Source organism: Cyprinus carpio, chromosome B15, assembly GCF_018340385.1.
Source record: "Cyprinus carpio isolate SPL01 chromosome B15, ASM1834038v1, whole genome shotgun sequence".
In the NCBI taxonomy this organism is placed as follows: Eukaryota; Metazoa; Chordata; class Actinopteri; order Cypriniformes; family Cyprinidae; genus Cyprinus; species Cyprinus carpio.
Window position 1 is genome coordinate 22,971,034 of NC_056611.1, and position 18,999 is coordinate 22,990,032.

Genomic DNA, 18,999 nt, shown 5'->3' on the forward strand with positions numbered 1-18,999 from the left:
TGTTGAAATGTCCTCTTGTCTTTCCTGTTCCTTGACCTTCTCGAACAATATGTGCTTAAACTTCTCACTTGAGTTCATCACAAACACAAAAGAGAGAGAGAGAGAGAGAGAGAGAGAGAGAGAGAGAGAGAGAGAGAGAGAGAGAGATACCCACACCCTCTGGATATCACACCACGCTGGAACATAAAGATGGGGACTTTCTGAAAAAGAGCGTGTAACAACATGCTATCATCACGCCCACAAAAAAGCAATTGTTGATTAATTCCTGTTAATGGCTGGAATCCAAACAGAGCTAACAGAGAGGAGACCCTTGCCAATAATTACTAACATTTCTGAGTCAAAGCACACACATACACATTCATAATAGGAATCTGTCATAATGGTTGAATAGTCAACTTCTCACATATACAACTGAAAAGTTTGGGGTTTGTAAGACTTTTTATGTTTATATTTTTTATTTTAATGTTTTTGAAAGTCTCTTATGCTCACGAAAGCTGCATTTACTATTTGATTAAAATACAAAAGTTGTGAAAAGTTATATCATTTAAAATAACTGCTCTATTGTTTTATATTTTTTAAACATAATATATACAAATATTAAATATTTAATGAAAATACTTTTTTTTTTTTTTTTTTTTACATTTTTGTAACATTATAAATGTCTTTACTAACACATTTGATCAATTTAATGTGTGCTTGCTGAATGCTCAAAGCATTAATTTCTTACATTTTAAATAAATAAATTCTTATTTACCCCACACTTTTAAACAGCAGTATTAGGGCAGGGAAAATAACTAACTCACTGAATGACTGACTGAATGAATTCTGGGATGGTCTCAGAGACTCTAAATTAATTCTTTCTAAAGCAACCACCATAGCAGCGCTTTTTAAACAAACCACTTTTAACAATCAATTAAAAAAAAAAAAACTGTTGAACATATGCATAATCTGTTTTACACATCCCTAATTCAAGCACACACTTGCATGTAAACCACATGCCAGCAGATTCTTAAATCATCATTATTATCCAACCAACTGTACAACCACACAAAGATCATACTCCTTTCGTACATTAAGCCAGAAACAATAAAAGTTGTATGCTATTTCAAATTCAGCCATTGTTTTGTAGATATTTTTAGTCTACGTAAACTTCTGACAACAAATTTGTACTCTATATTGTGTCATCTTTCTTGCAAATTAGATTTGAATTGTGATATCTCTGTTTATGCCTTTAAACTGTAAAGAAGCTCATATTTTGATTCTCGTGCACAGAAAAAGAGGAGTATCATAACAACATCACAACTCCTGTAAAGCAGCATATCATTTACACAAAAGCAAAGCCCTTACCTAAAACTAACTATTCTATTTCTGCCTTGCAAGAACTGGTACTTCCTTCAGGAAATGCAAAATGCGGTTAGTATCTGCTGCAGGACTGTTGGCTGACAACTGCATAGTTGTATCATTAGCTAACGTACATTACTACTTAATACCAAACAGTGCTATCCTAATGCTACCTAATTCCTATAAAATGTGTGTGGTAGACAGCAAACACACACACACACACACACACACACAAAACAACTGTGTGAATCCAAAGAGATCAAAAAAAGAGTGAGCTACGAACTCACATCCACACCACAAGAAACAAACAAGCTCAAATACATGCAGATATAGAAACACAATGCAGGTAACTCTTAGGAATACTGATTTCATCTAAACACACACAGACAATGGCACAAGGGAGGTGCCTGTCTGACCAACAAGCAGACAAATGAAGTCAACAATATGCACGCCCATTAATAAAGTGTGATTTACACACACACACATATTCGCAGTACGAAAATATGAAGTTCTTTTGGGACCGTCTGTAGATAATGACCTCAACCTTGGCACACACCCTGGGCAGACTGTCGGCAGCGCACTGGTGAGCCTTTGTGTGTGTGTCCGTGTATGGATATGTGTGTGTGCTCGTTCATATCTTTATCAGAGACAGTTTGACCTTTGGACTGAGGGCAGGGAGAGCTTTGCTCATTGTTCTGTGCTGGTACTGGTTTCCCTGTGGTAAACACAACTGAAAGGTTCCCAGGCCTCACACAAACACTATTCTCACAATGTCCGTACGGCACCCAGGCTGCACGTCAGACCCATTCGGACTCTTTCACACACCTACACGCACAAACACATATTAATTCTGTGCAAACATTTAACTCATAGAGAACACACCCCTGAGGACCGCCTGGCACCACTGACTGAACCTGCTAATAACCGACCTGCTTCTTCCTGCATAAACCACATTATAGGAACTTGTTCATGCTGGTTGAGACAGATCTCCACTTAATCTATAGCGCTTTAAGGACATAAACTTCACAATGACCTTCCGCTGGTTCTGTGGGGTGACCTTCAACTCAAATGAGAAAGGAGGAGATGAACATTGTGCTCTATACCATTATGCCAAGTTAATGGTATAGAGCACAATGTTAAATAAAGCTTTTCTTATTGTAACACTTGCTATATGGCTCATACTTTGTACTACGGACATCAAATTTGAGCTCTCTCACTGCATTTAACCTATGGTTCACTTGTCTTTTGAAACTCTGCATTTCACTCCAAATAAAGTAATGTTTCACATTTGTCAGTTTGCATTTAAACACTTGAACTTTCGACCCTGGGTTACGAAAACCTGCTTTGCAGGTCTAGAACTGCTGTTCCTGGGTTTATACAGAAACAGCCAATCATATTCTAAGTGCCGCTTGTCTCATTACATATTCATGAGCATTGTATGGTCAAAACTTTCATGTGTTTTATTCTTGTCAGCATTTGAGGGAAATCAAAATGACAATCAGAATGAGTTACTTGGAGTGAAAAAAAGAAAAAGGCTATACAAGACTAACTGAATGGTAAAAAAAAAAAATAATTTGAACAAGCTCAACTGATGCACAAGTGTAAGACAAGATGTAAAAAGGTTAGTTTGGTGTTTGTCTAATCAATGACACTTAAACCGTAAATATGCAAAAAAGGGTTTACAAATATACAGTGTGAAACATCAAAACCTGAAAATACAATATTTATTCTTGACCACGGTGAAAAGCAATGTTAAAGATAAGCAAGGGTTCTGTTATCCCACAGTCAGCTGTGTTGGAAGTTGGAACATTTCATATTTATTCAGAAAAGCAGGACACTTTTAGCCCTAATGCAAAATAAAAAGCATTGCACTTTAGGTACATAAAATGTTTTTCTTATGTATTCACTATGCATTGACTTGCAGCCACAGAGAATGATGGGAGATGTAGTTTTCTCACACATCCTCGTCTCCTCACAAACCTTACACGCTTTAACTTGAACTGCTGTTCTCAAAAAAGTACACAACATGCATAGAAATTAGGCTGTACAATCAACATTCACAATTAAACTTAATTAATGACCAATACCTTCATTTTCTTCCGCCATGATTCTTTAATTAAACGCCCCCAAACTTAGAACAAAGGGGCTCAATGAAAATACCAAGTTTACTCGCCAGTAATTATGACATTGTGGTGACATTCATGTGCACTCATCTCATAAACACAATCATTCTGATGTAAAGCAGCAATGTTGGTTCTTTAGACTGAGGTTAGAAAATATAGAAATCTAGTGTTAAAATACTTGGAGAGAAAATATTTTATATACAAAAAAAGCTAATTATCTTGAATTGAAATCTACAGGTTGACTTTAAACTCATGCTACATTTTCAATAAAATTTACATTTAGTTTTCAAATTTCAATGAGAATACTTTTTAGACCTATAAGTGAAAGTCTCATATAAACTAGTGAACGGTGCAAATAAACTTGAATAATGCTTCCTCTCCAAGTAAAGATGAGTCAAGACCAGTCAAACAGTGACATCTGATGGTTTCGGGGGTGTTGGCTTGACATTGACTTATTACTAGACTGGCCTGATGCCTGCGCTCAGTTCATGGTTTCTGCTGACTTCAGTCAAGGCAGAGCTTTTCTTAGACTGATTCAGGACCTGACGCTCTGGGATAAAAAGCGACTGGACATACTGAACAACAACTGCCATAATTCCCTGTGGAACACAAACGACAGCCATCAGTCACACCAATCAAATTTCCAAATAAACATCCATATGACCTGACCCCTGACCAATCAGAGCACAAGATAAATAAACCATTGACCTGGCCATTTCAATTCACTCTCGGCAGACACAGACACTCGTTGAATCATTAGGGAGGAAAAGAGCCAGGAAGAAAGGAAGAGAGAGAAGGAGAGAAAGTAGTGGTATTATAAGGGTGTTGATGGATGAGGGTACCTGTGTTATTGTCACCTACATCCACTCCTTCCTCTCCTAACATATGCAAGGAAATTGCTTCTTTCTTTGGCTTCTATGGGACACTCTGACGCACGATTCAAAGAATCATATATACATCATAAACATATCTCCTTCTCCATCTCATCTCCTCTTGTTTTTTTACTCAGATGAAATCTCGCACAAACAGACAAGAGGATATTTTCCCAGGACATAAGCAGACCCCTTCGGCTAAATTCAGCAGCTTCTGGCTAATCAATCAATCCTTTGAGAACATGTGATCAATCATGATCAAAACCCACAGTGGCCTGCAACTCTCTCCATCTTACGCAGATGCACACGCTCAATGCCTGAGAACGCTAGCCTTGTTTCGAACTGACCCCATCAGGGTCCGCTGTTTTACTCGTAATTAACTCATCGGTCACTTCGACTTTGTCTCTGAAACAAAAGTCTTCAGACTCACTGATTTTTTCAGAGTGTACATGCATTTATGGAAGCTGAAAAGAGGCACAGGAATTCTCCAAGGGAAAGCATTACAATCCCAGGAACTCAACTAAAAACTTTGTAGTATATCATGCCAGGGAAGAGAGAGAAAAGAAAAGTAAATATTTACTCAAGAGGTAAAATACTGAGACGTTAACATTGTAGATTTCCACTTTTTTCACAGTCTGAGAAGTGAAGACAATATAAACATTTTTCTTGCTTTCTTCCATCCCCAGTGAGTCTGAGAAAGGTTTTGGCCAGACACGGTTCACTGTCCATGAAACATGGACATTTTTCCACATAGTTCTCAGATTCAGCATCAGGCAAACGAACGAGTGTTTAATACGGTTCGCGCTCACCTTTTTAAATGGCCCGATCCATTCACCCCGTTCTGAATGGACTCTATAATGAGCCCAGGGGGCGGCGGACGCGGGACGCAGCAGCACGGCCCATTGCACAAAGCAGAATCTAACGCGCGCCCGTGTCTGAGAAGAAGCGGAGAGAATGCTCGCGCGCGAGGCTTATTCTCACGCGCTTCACTCACGCGGAATGTCACATTGTTAAATTTGGAGCCCCGTCTCTTTTTTCCCTTTCTCAGCGTCGAGTTGATTTTCCGTTGTTTGGACACTTTCACGGTGAAGTGAGTCACATCAAAGTCAAAACAAAAGTCGTGGCGTGAAACTGATAGAGCTGTCGAAGACGCGGAACGGGACAAATGGACAATCAAAAGTCTTGCTGAACATGTGCAGCTTATCAAATGCAGTTATCATCAAAAGAGAAATCAGATAGTTAGGCCTCAATGAGCGTGGGGGAAATGCTTCTGAATTTATCTTAAAGTCGGTAATTTCACAGACACCTATATGACGGTAAATAACGGTTGCACTTAGAAAACTAAATCCGACTGAAGATAGTTTTAATCTTCAAGATTTAACAGTTTTATTCTTTAATTAGAACTTTACAGTTGCCTGTACTTGAATAGAAACCATTCTTCTATTCAACTGTAAATAATAAGCTAAACAATATTAATAGACACTTTGCCATTTATTATTGCTGTACACCCTATAATATAGGCTACATACATAGTTACTTTATATATTGCCCCTTATATGCATCTTTTAAATAAATGTACACCTAAATATTGTTGGAAAGTACATATGCATATTTCCTTGCACCTGACTGACATTTCTTCCTCAGTTGCATGTGTAATTTGTTTATTTGCACTTGGACGCTATACTGCACTGCTTCTCCGCACAATGACAATAAAGTTCTAATCTTATTCATGAACAGTTATATTACCTACAATAAGCAATGAACCCATTTTCATCAAGACATTCAGACATGGTAAATTTGGCAGACTTTAAAGTGTATGACACTACGTAATAAAAAAGTGGAATTAAAACTGTCAAGATCCGTCAGTATGTCAATGGTTGGGTTTCACCTGACAGCACAGTCTGATTTCTGGCAGGTCAAGGTTATTATTCCCGTTCATGAGGTGTAATTTTACCCCATTCATAGTAAACCTGCAACATCATGCTGAGGGATAGAGGACACTTGGCACGGCGTGTTAAAACATTATAGACAATTTAAGACTGTTGGACCTGCAGGTGAAATGTCCGGCACCGCTGGCCAAATCCACAAAACATGTCGTGCACACACACCAGCTAAACGACCGATTTTTATTACCTTTCCAGCACTCACACACATCAGTGCGAGCGCGTGCAGCCAGAGTGATGTGCGGTGAGCGCGCGCTGCAGAGGCCACACGGAGAGGAGATTACGTTTTCCTTTTTTTCCTCTTCAAGGAAACTGAGTCCGCAGCTACTCAGACTAACGCGCTTTTACCGGCAGACGGGCCCCGTTATGAGGAGTCTGGGAATTTAAATATTCAATGTTGACATAGTGCAGGGCTGGCGCGAGGCCAGAGGGGCCAGTGTCTCGCGGGACCCGCGCGGTCCAGAACATTCTCTCCCTTTCACTTAATAGGTAGAAATCTTCTTCTTACATCTTGGGTAAATAATAATCTTTAAATACACCCCTCGACAATTATCCCCTTTTCTCAGATAGTAGCCTAAATAATGACGCCGGAGCTCGGAGAGGGTGGGAAGGTTTGTAACAATCTTGGCGAATATCTTTCGACTTAATTTGTTGACCAAAACTTGTGCACAACAACAACAAAAAAAAAGTGTCCGTGTGTAACATCATTCTATTCCCTTTCCATATTAATAAAAAATGAGTTTATTTATATAATTACATTTGTAAAGCTACTAGCCTACTCAAGCTTTCAGGTGTCATTAATAAAAATCTGAAGTCTAAAAACTAGTTTGAAAGAGGAGAAAAGACGTGTTCTAGAGAAAAATCATAAAACAGCGGAGCTGTGACATCCATGTTATCTATTAAATGACGTCAATATTAAAGACAATTTTAGATACATCTAAAAAAATTAAGATCTCTCTCGAATAATGCAATTTCTTACACTTGTAGCAATCGTACAAAAAGTGATGATTGACCCTACCTGCAACAACAGGAAAACACAAAAGTGAAATTGCGTTGGTATGGACGCATAGCTATGTGTGGACGAGAGAGCTCGTGTGCACGTGAGCGTGTTTGACAACTTGCTGCTGTGCGCAGAAAAATCCCTCTCACTGTACAATGGCAGGGCATAGGGCTCGAGAGGTAGTTTATTGAACGGATAAGACCCGCACGACCCCTGTCTCTGTCCAGACGGAGCGCGCGCAGTGTCTAGCCCATCACGGTGCTGTCGACAGGAAAGGAAACAATAATTCAAGAGCAAAATGATCCTTTACTTTGTTTTCACTGCCTCTTTTTTTACCTTCACACATAGTCAACAATAAGTTTTTGATCAGCTGTCACGGTCTATTATTTAAAAAAAAAAATACACATTTCAAGTTTTTTCTTTTCTCTTAAATTTCTCAAGTTCATTATTGAAAGTAAAGTGGACTTTTAAAAAACGCCAAAACTTTTATTTCTGCCCCGAGAGTATAAAACGCTTTCAAACACTGTGAAATATTTGCATGGATTTTCGTGGCGAGGACCACAATAAGAGTTTATTTGAAAACAGCAAAAAAGAAAATTGCTCAAATCAGAGAGTCAGCAGCCTACTGCGCACGAGGGGGGCCGAATTATTCACAGACCTGAGCGAAATGCATTCGTTCCGAATAAATCCAATGAGGAGGGGAACAACTTCCCACTAACTACTTGATGTTGAGTTTCGGCGTTTGAGCTTGTGTTGTGGCGTGGCATTGAACACATGCATTGAACGTCAACTCAAACAAGCGCCTAAGGCAACCCGTAATCAAAAGCTAAGATTACAGTCGACCGTTTACAGGGCCATAACAAACAAAAACATTTCTCCGGGCTGTTAATACCGGAACAAAAATTCATAACGGGATTTGATCACTTGTTGCACAAGCAAAATCGACAATTAGCCTACATAGAAAAAAGGGTAGGATATTAATGTCCACGTATGAAAATACTTCAAAGCACTTTTTTAACCACAGTCCTATTAATCTGGCATATATGCATTTCAATGGACTGCCTACCGTAAGATCAGCTGTAAGCTACCTGTTTGCATTTAAAAGCGTGCCTCCGCAGCTGCTTTCTGTTGCCGACTATACGCGAAGCTGTCTTTTCAAAGTCGCGGCTGCAAATTGATGTGACCGGAGCCGTAGAAACATGCACGAACGGTGTTGTTTTATCGAACGCCGGGGCGCTCGGGGCTTGAATAGAGAACGCGATTACAGCGTGCGACTGTTAAAAAGTTTGTGCGGCACGCTCAACTTTTAAGACAGTTTCGAAGCTAGGTTTGCGATGTCCGACCGCGCGCCGCGGTTCGCGTTTAGCTTGTCTTCAGCTCTTACAAGCGACTGAAACCACTGGGCTCTGCTGACTATAACTGTTTAGTGACTAAAATGTTTCTATGCATCATACACATGGACAAGATGGCAGTTGAAAAGGGCTAAAAAGGAGATGTTGCACCTACCAGTGGTCAGTTTCCTTGCCCTGCCTTTGGACCTCATGATGCCCGTCTCTCGGCGTGGGTTTGTCGGATTTTTTCTCGAATCTTTTCCTCCTTTTTCTTTTTTCCTCTGTCCTTTTTCTCTGTGATTCTCAATCCCAGACGCACTATCTCTCCAGCATTGTCAGTTTGGACACCTTCGCACATGCGCACACCCCCGAGCTGCCAGCATCGTCAAAAAAGTTTGGAACGATTCATCACCCAAGTATTACAGATCTTGTCAGATTGCAATAGCCAGCGAGATCCCTCTCGTGTCAGATCTTCAGAGATCAGTGGGCGCGGGATGGAGCTATTCGCGACCTCTGGGTGCACGAGGAACAGGAGACATTAATTATAATGAAGCAGTCTCGAGCGTCCAAGGCGCCCGGTCTTTTGTGTTTTAAATGAAGACGCATTAATCACTGTTCGGGTAAATGACTATTGTAAAACGGTTTCATTAAATGTTTTATGTTGTTTAATTGAGATTTGACCATCGTTATGAATTTATGAAAATGATCAACTTTTACTTCTCTCCCCCTCCCTCAGCCAGGCGCGTGGGCAGTCGGTGCAAGGGCAGCCCGCTGAATATTTTTTTTCTTGCATGCAGCACTGACAATTATTAATCTGCGGAGTTGAGCTTGTTCTCAATTCATGTAGCCCTACTACATTCATATGACTTGAAAACAATTTTTATATATTTTTAAATAGCATATTTATTAAAAACTTTTTTTTTTTTGTAATGTAAAACGCAAAGTGATCTCTGATGCCTTTGGGACACATTTTTGGAAATGCCCAGCAATGCTCAAATTAAATAACCTACATTAGATCTAGGCCTTTAGCTGATATGATCTTGATATATGATTCTTCATTACATAACGAATATATTAGCTGTATTTTATTTAATTTTAGTTTGGCTTTTATTACTAGATTTCAAAACGGGTGAGAATTTGGGGAACTCTTGGGTCATTAAGTTAATTGTCCATTAATTAGAAGCGCGTGACATCATGTTGACCTTGCCCATGAACCTTTAAAAGGGTCGCTTTCCTCTCACTGGCGGTATTGATTGCTAAGTATTTCTAAAACGCATCCAATTAATCTGACATCACTCTGCATAAAAATGAATGGTGCAGAACAAACCTCAGCTGCCGTCCACGCCTCTCTGAGCTATGAGCTGACCAGCACTTACAAATACAACACTTAGGCTAGCCAACAGAAAATAAAGAGGTTCTTAAAATAACAAAAACAGAAACGTTATCCAATATTTTGCCAAATTACAACTTACAACAGTGCTCATATTTATTTAGGCTATGTTTCATTATTTGTTTAATTAGGCACAGTCTATAATTTAAACTCAGCTAAAATGTCCAAGAATGGATTGATCTTTAACAAATCAAAATACGTGTTATTTAAATTTCATAAATTGATTCTTCAGTGCATTCTTTCAGTGTGTTGTGAGGGAACTTTTTGATGAAAACAAAGTCTTCAAATGTTGCACAAGGAACAAACAAAATCAGCGTTATAGAACAAGCACAGCGACCCAAAGCAACTTCTCTCCATGACATGTAACAAACAGAAGACAAACAGAGAGAAAGAGTGGAGTGCAGTTGTAGTCCTCCTTTGTTTTGCCGTGCATTGGCATTAGTTTCAACACATTCGCAATATCTCACCGTGATTATTTTTCACAGTATATTTTATGACGATACTCTGACCTCGTCGGCCAGAGATGGCGTATAGCTGGCGCACTGGTGTGAGGATCAGTCAAGACCCCATGGGCTGTAATTATTGAAAATTAATTGAGGCCAGAACCCTTTTGGAAATGCGGCTAACTTATTAGCTTGTCGTCGGGTTTAAATTCAACCCCATCAAAAAAGAGATGATACAGTTACCTTCTGTGATTAATACTCCAACCTAATTAAAGGTTTGCCCTCCTCTCTCGTTTGATGTACAGCACACAGAGGTCGTTGGTGAGATTCAGCGATGTTAAAAAGGGAAAGGAAGGGTTAAAATAAAAACATAATTTGTAAAGTCGGGGGCTCTCGCGCCAGACTGAAAGCGAAATGGGAGCCGCGGGCACAAGGAAATTACCGCGCGCCCGCGTGACCTTTGCGCGAGGTAATCAATCAAGTGATCAACAGGGATATTTATCAATGCTACATCCTGTCGGCTGCTCCTCAAACTCGAAATCAAAACAGTTCAGATACTAGAGCGTGTGAAATAGGCTGAATTATTCTATATAGGATAATGTCTGTGATTATAATAGACTGGTCAATAGCAATACCCTTTAGTAACTAAAATGCTACTTTAAAACATCAAAAGTAGCTTCAAACACAGCTACCAAAGAAAAACAATAGTCGAATTAATAATAAAAAATTAAAAAACCGTGAGCAAAAACTTGCGAGATGTTTAATATAGCCTAGGCCTATTTTCATTACTCAAAAGAGGGACAAGGAAAAGAATGATGCTGAGAAATATATGCTGAGGTAAGAATGATATTAATCCAGTTTTTGCGATCATAAAAACCGATTTACCCCGGTCATTTAATTAATATAATTATATTGGCATCAGTTAACGGCATTATTTGACTCGGCAAAGTCATAATGCATGTTGGTTTGGCAGAAAATATTACGCGGGGAAAAATAGCAGGCAGGCAGCAGAAGGAAGAAAAACCAGCGGTGCCCCAGCGAGCACTGCCCCTCTGAGGAGACGCGCGTAACGGGAGACCGAGCGAACACGGGCGCATTCTTCACATCCGCGGAGACTCTGCCAGCGACTCCCTCTGCCCAGCCTCTCCGCTTCAAACGAGCGGAAACATTCCGTAACCACAGGATTCACGGCAGAGAGAGTGGGTAGAACAGGCGGCAGCAAACATCGCTTATTTTATTTATTTATTTTTACCTTAGACCTGCTAGTTTGCACACTGTGCATTGATTGTTTACGATGCATTCTCGATTATGTGTAGCTATTTAAAAAATAGGCCAACTTTTTTTTTTTTTTACAAATTAGGCTAAATCGTAAGTTAGTAAATGTACATGAAATCCCGCGTATTCGGTAACCATAGCAACACTTTTTGTTCAATCATCATTGGACACATATATCACACATTTACAAATATATCACAAAATATAAGTGCTTATTTAAAACGTTTGAGTGCTAGAGACGCCAAAAGACAATCAGGGTTGCTCGAGACCATAATAGATTGCTACGAAAATTTCCTTTTTAAATTCCTTTACAAATGTGGATCCCCCTGCAACTTACTGCATAATTCGCATACTGTAGAAAATATATAGGTTGAGGCTTTGCTTGGCGGGCAGTAGGCTATTTACACATCTGCGGTGGGGCTCCACGTCCAACAGCAACAATGTATGATTACTGTGAAATCAATGGCGATTGAAAATGGCTTTAATAAAACAACGTTAATAATATCACGTCAGGCTTAAATGGTTTTAAAAGTATCCGAGTTAACAAGTTTATTTATGAAAATGGCACATAACGGGGGAAACCGATCCAATCGAATGGCATTAGCAAACGTCTAACAATGTCAAACAAACGTACTCTAATTTCCTTGAGTACTTTTTATCACATCTCTAGAACAGCAACTGCAATATTGATTTATCACATCTCTCTTTTTTTGCAGGTAATAATTGCAAGTGATAGTTAAGACAATTGTCTACAAAGCAGAAAAGTAAAACGGTGCCTAAAACACGCTGGATATGTCGTGCTAGAGGACGTTAAACAAGCACTGAAACTGTGAGTAAAACGAGACTCAAGCCACAAGACGCTGATCGTTGGGCAACAGTGAAAAGCTCTCTCATTATACTCCGCTGTGGGGAAAGACATTGTGCTGATCTAGCACGCCTGTTCGTCAGTCATAAAAATCCATCGCTATCCCATAATAAATCTGATTCATTCATATGTTGTGTATCGCTTCTTTTGAGTGAAAGGGTATTTAGTAATTGAAGTGCTTGTTGCACAGCCAAGTCTGAATTGTATGCCCTCGCTACACTAGACCGAGCGCGTGCTCGCGGGAAATCGAAGGCTAAAAGAGCTCATGCAGTCAGAAAATTTGAAATCCTTTATGTTTCTTGCAGCCACCAAACAAAAGCATGCAATTTTAGTGATAATCTATTCAAGCAAACAATAAATATCTAATTAAATCGAATTATTTAAATTGTAATTTCAATGTCCCTTTTAAAATATTTCTGTAGTGTTGTAATAGACCATACATTAAGTATCAGTCTGATGCCACATTTCAAATTCATATATTCAAATATCACATTTAGGCTACCGAATTAATGTCTTAATGTAGGCTACACAGTCGGGACAATGAGATTCTATAAATAGATTAATAAATGAATACATAATGTTTTAATAATGAACAAAAGCAACGACATCAGAATCATAATTCTTTAGCTTAAAGAAAATCATAACGCACAAGGACTAGTAACTTTTCTAAAACGTTTTAAGACGACACGTGATACTATCTAATAAAGTATTTAAATAAAAGAAAGGGTTCAAATGCATCAAGCGTTTGCAGAGAAGTACATTCAATTTTTTCCAAAAAAAAAAAAAAAATTAAGGAGTGCTTGGAACTAAACATTTACCACAGAATGAATGAGGTGCATTGTCCCGTTATGCAATGAGCGAGTTTAAACCACACAAACTCTTGGCTATGCATGGTGATACACGAATTATTATTGGAGTTTTACCGCCATCTAGTGACAAAAGTAGCCATGGTATAAAGCTTCAACATTTTAGATTGATATGAAACGTGTTTTCTTTTGCATTCTTTCATGATTTTTTAAACTTTTCATATTAGGTTATACGAATGGTGCTTCTTTATCAGTGTTGAAAGAGAAATAACTGGAGCAATGTCAACTTTGGCATCCCAGCAAGCCCGACCGACTGTCGTTTGATTGACATCTATTGGAGGAGAACCGACTGCTTGCAGCAACTCTTCCCGGCAACTGACTATCAACAAGGATTACGATGCGCTCTCGAGACAATCTGTGGACGTATTTATGGCCCTGAGAGCGGCCTCGCCAGCTTTATAGGCAGTCGTTTATCCTAAAGCACATAAACACCATGCTCATCCATTCCCATGGGCTCCAGCGTGAAGAGTCTTGACGAGTAATCAATCGGGACAGTCGAACAGAATTATTTATCCCCAATTCCAGTAAAAATGGACAGCTGGGATGCACGGCAATTCCCGGTTGTGTCGTTCTCTCTAGAGGAGCAAATAAAGTTAAGACAAATGTAGGAACTTAATTCACATGTCAAAATCGATCAACACTTTCTCAGAGTACTTACACACTGGGGGTGGGGGGGTGGGTTAGCTAATACCCAGCTAACAAAACTATGTTCTAACGTTTTACTAATGTTTTCAGTAAGTGAAAACTTTCTGTTCAAAACGTCCAGTTTTTTATTGGTTGTACAAATAAAAAGAGTATTTCTTGGTTATACAAATGTGAAAGTTAAAGTTAATGGTCCGTTTTATTCTGCAAACATTATGGAAATATAAGTTTTAAAGGATCTTTTAACATTGTTTGATGTTAGATGAACTTCCATCTGAAACATTACAGGATGTGTTAATGTATTAATGCCTAATGTTTTTGTGCTTATTTTTTTCATTTTATTAACGTTACTGGAAGAACATTTGCTCATAACTTTGAGAGAACCTTACCAGAATGTTAGCCTGAGAACTTTTGAGAATGTCTGTTTTACAACTAAAAATATTTTGAATGCAATCATTCAGATCAACTGATATTACAATCCTAAACTCTACTTCAAACTTTCAAGCATCAAAATCAAGAATACCACAGATGTGGTAAAGGCTTTTTTCTGATCACTCAGAAAGGTTTAATGTGTGAAATAGCAAACTACCATTCCAGTCATGCTCAGATAGCTTGCAACTCACAATGACATCTAAACAGCTTTAAATTTTCACTTTTGATTTGCTTAAAAAAAAAACTATACAGGCCTACCATTAGACCACATGTATTGCATAATAATAACATAAAGACAGTGGTGTAATCTTTCTTTCACAATTTACAAGTCTGCCACATATGCTGTCATGTGGTAAGCGAACGTAAATGTAATATATTCAAGCAAAAAAGCGCTTACGGATCTGACGATCCAGCGTCAGTGAGAGTGACTCAAATGACGTCACATCCTGCAGGCGCACAGCTCAGTTCCCGTAGTGTAGTGGTTATCACGTTCGCCTAACACGCGAAAGGTCCTCGGTTCGAAACCGGGCGGGAACAAGCTCAGTTATTTTTGTTTCATATCAAATCACTCTTACAGCAGGATTTAAAACTTCACACCACAAAATATTTATAATATGTACAGCGCAGACTATAAAAGAAAATGAGTGTACAGGTACTCAACGTGGTGACACAAACCATTTTAGTTGATGTCAAGGGTGACATTTCAATTAGGGAGGAAATTTAGGCCCATTGAACAAATATAAACTGCTTCAAACTATTTGCATTTTCAGTTTTAAAAACTCTAGTTGCAATTACTGGCTTTGGTCACTGGATGGCGACAAAACTTCACAAAACACGCAGCGTTTATTCAGCTTTGGTGATGGTCTTTGGCCTAAAGAAAACTCACCATGTGGGGGAAAAAAAACCTTGTACATCCTTATCCTCTGCATAAACTACACAGTTCCGTTATGTATGATTAGCAAAATATGATGTGATGGCACTGACCTGTAGGTGGTAATACTGGGTCATGAGCCCTGCTGTATAAACCATCTGTTAAAATAAAAATAAATAACGTACACCTTGAAACGTCACTGTTATTTCAAAGCACATACAATGACTAAATACAGCCAAAACAACAAACTAAAACAGAGTTAGCCAACCCTTTGCCTCACCTCAGGTCATGTCAAAGGTTGCAACATCGTCGACATAAACTTAAACTCCCGTTAAACTATTACATTTCATTCAAACTTACTTTTTAGAACCGTGTATTAGTATAAAGGTTACATTACCTCAGTGAAAACTGATACAGTTGAAACAAGTTTCCGTCGATGAAAGCCTCGCTAACCCTGGCCACGGCCTAGTCGTTGCGCATGCGTATTATTCGAAAAGTCCGACTGACGAATCGGTTCTTTCGAATAATTCGGCTCAGTGAATTAGGAAAAATGAACGAGTGAAGTTCCGACTGTTGTAACACTAAAACGTCTGATTTGTTGGCTCCATTCTCCGCTCTTTTTCCAACATTCAAGTGTCATCCCATTCCCTACCCTTTCCACTGATGGACAAGGTAAGAACTCAGGATTGGGAGAAGTTCCGTTTCCATGGCAACCACAGCTGGAATCAGAAGCTGACGGTTTGCTCGCGGATTTGTAGTTAATCCGTGACAACGGAAACCGCATCCTCTCATAACACCATCATAACGGAGTGGCATTAACGTCATAGCGGTACCCTTCTGAGCCACAAAAAGCTCCTCTTAACGCAACACCTTACTAGTCAGGATATTCCCTTGCTCTAATTTTCCATGATTTTACTATAGTAGCATACTAACTGTAACGTTGTAGCTGTCGTAGCCTATTTGAAAATGTAGGCTACGTTTATATAAAATAAGTAAAGTGAGGAAACCTACAGAACCTATTTTTTATCGCCTACAGTTAGTTTATAGTTTTAAAATGTGTTCAGGGGACAATAGCTCAATTCATAATAAATAGGCCTACCATAGTTTTTTTATACAATTAATTTAATATTAACATTGACCATAATGTGCAAATGATGGGCCATTTATTGTTATGTTCTTAGTTCAAATACTACTATTAAAATAAGGTTACCATGCCAGAGCTATGCTAATTTTTGTGTCAATTAATCTACTGAACGTTTCTCTTTTGATTTATAATGTTTCCCTTTAAGATGCTAGTCAAAATTCAGTAAAATGTAAGAGTAATGCAGTAATGCACGCTACATAAATTACTTATTTGGGTGGCCAGCTTTATGGGTTTAAAAGATTTTCCATGCATATTATGCTAAAGTAATGCCAATATCCTTAGGGCCCAATTTCACCCACCATTTACATAATGAGAAAATATCATTCCCACAATAAGGACATTTTGAAATATATACGCTAACAGGGGGATGGGCTAGAAAAGGGTTGGCTTTGACAGGAGAGGCATATGGAGGTCAAGGGTGATTCATGACCTCTGTGTCAGTACATACAACCAAGGCCAATTCTGTGCCATTAATTCCCTGGAGAAATGCTCTGTGGTCTACTCTTACATACTGATATGATAAGAGCATGTACAGTGCAAACACAGTATAATATGTTGTTTGTATAGATAAATAGGGGCTTTCAAATCATGTCCATTACATCCAGCAAAGTGTGCGCGTGTGTGTGTGTGTGTGTGTGTGTGTGTGTGTGTGTGTGTGTGTGTGTGTGTGTGTGTGTGTGTGTGTGTTTAAAGAAGATATAGCATAAGCAAAATATCTCCTAATGCTGGTGGCAGCAATTGGGCAACATTATAATGAGCCATTTTGCGTCTCTTGTGGTTTGATTCAGAAAACCGGAGCCCCAGGCCATGTTAAACAAATGGACATACTGTAGTTTAATGCATCTGTCAGAGTGAAGACACCAGTATTGTGCAAACAGAATCTGCAAACACTAAGCCTGATGCAGTTCCCTCACGAGATCCACTTACACTTCAGTCGTTAGTCTGTAAACTGATTACGTCCTGGTCTTTAGTCTTATCTCATTACCTACATCAACAATTATGCAAAACATATTTCTTCTCCTTAAAAGAATAGATTCTGTTACTCAAGAGGATGACCGACCCTTTGACGGACTGTCTGAACAAAGATTAAAAATGTGATAGGGGTCGGTTGGAGATACTCAAAGGTCAACTGTGAGCAAGTGCAGTGTTTGAATGGATTAGCGTAATCTCTTTCTGTCTCTTTCTCTCCCTCTTCAAATAAAGACTGTCCATTATTAAAAAGCCGTTGAGAATCCCCTTTGGGATGGTACAGTAGATGCATATTCCACTAATAGAAAACTGATGCACACATGATTCATTTTTCAAGAAACTTCTCTTCAGCCTTCTCAAGTCCACAGCTGCTCTTCTCAGTGTCTCTTTGATTTAGCCGGTGCAATATTCCTACGTTTTCTAATATTCCCAAGCAGCTATTATCTTCTGAGATTTAACAGCAGTGTGAGTGGTATCAGAGACCAATTTTCACACTAATGCATTATCAAAGTGTTCCCTCCAGTGGTTTGCGGTCGAAATGAAGTTCAGCTAAAGTTCTGGAATCGGTTAAATATACGCCACAAAGAAAAATTAAGCCTTTAAACTGTGACAGTTGTAGGCTTTTCACACTATGCATAACCCTTAACAGTGCTGTTATTGTTAATTAAAACTATAACTATTAAATATTCTTTTCGTTAACTTTTCGTTAAAATTAAATATATTTACTTACACATATAACTTTTATGAAAATTAGAAATGTTGCCTTAGCAACTGACTGAAATAAGTTTAAGTAGTAGTTTGAAGTAGGCCTACTAAAATTTCTAAAACGGAAATAAAAATTAAGCAAAACAGAAATATAAAAACCTCTAATAAAAATGAAAAAAACACATAATAAAATACATAATGAAAAATATTTAAATTAAAGCCAATTCAAAACATGAATAAGTATTATAATTGTATGTACCGTACATAATGCTAAAAATAACATAGATTCATTATATATTTTTGGTTTTAACCATAAAAAAATAATCTGATTTCATAAAACCAAAACTAAGTTACAATTTTTTTTGTATGTTTTTTTTTATTTTATTTTAAAGATTTTTTACATTTTTTATTTCCTTTTAAAGATTTATAAGAGACAGAGCTTTGATTGGTTCCTTTTATACAGAGCGAGAACTGAATAAACTATTCCTTTAAGAACACAGAAGCTCTAAACATTGCCTAAGATTTAAAAAACAAGCAAGGTTTCTATTTAAATATGCCACTTGATAAGATTGTACACAAAGGCACATACTGAATATAGGGGATGTTCAATTTAGTTCTGTACTTTTATGTTTAAACAGTTAAAACAAGAACAAAAAGAAAGAAGAGAGGATGTCTCTGGTGTCTTAGGAGGAAGGTAGCATTGAACAAAATGATCAATGCACAATCCGATCACAGTTTATATCCCACAGTGCAATGGGTGAGTTAACATCACCAGCCTATGATTTTA

The 18,999-nt window shown here is 38.3% G+C and overlaps 1 protein-coding gene, 1 long non-coding RNA gene and 1 other non-coding gene across 16 annotated transcripts in view; 1 reads left to right on the plus strand and 2 right to left on the minus strand.

The window, feature by feature from the left end:
• The window catches only part of mecom (MDS1 and EVI1 complex locus), a 157,293-nt gene extending 147,966 nt beyond the window's left edge, over positions 1–9,327 (minus strand). For 6 of the 14 annotated variants that reach the window (XM_042739885.1, XM_042739878.1, XM_042739884.1 and 3 more), the window contains exon 1: positions 8,786–9,324. In XM_042739885.1, the coding sequence (XP_042595819.1) occupies positions 8,786–8,822 (37 nt within the window). In that variant the 5' untranslated portion in view covers positions 8,823–9,324. Of the gene's footprint in view, positions 1–8,785 lie in introns of all 14 variants that reach the window. The other 8 variants (XM_042739882.1, XM_042739888.1, XM_042739880.1 and 5 more) reach the window with 4 other exon arrangements.
• A 2,515-nt stretch (positions 9,328–11,842) lies between these two features.
• Positions 11,843–16,099, minus strand: LOC109045281. The gene is made up of 3 exons (XR_002010382.2): positions 15,792–16,099; positions 15,508–15,552; positions 11,843–14,024 (listed from the first exon to the last, which is right to left on the minus strand). It is a non-coding gene; the product is annotated as an uncharacterized LOC109045281 (long non-coding RNA).
• Positions 14,988–15,060, plus strand: trnav-aac. The gene has a single exon. It is a non-coding gene; the product is annotated as a tRNA-Val (tRNA).
• Positions 16,100–18,999: the final 2,900 nt, after the last annotated feature.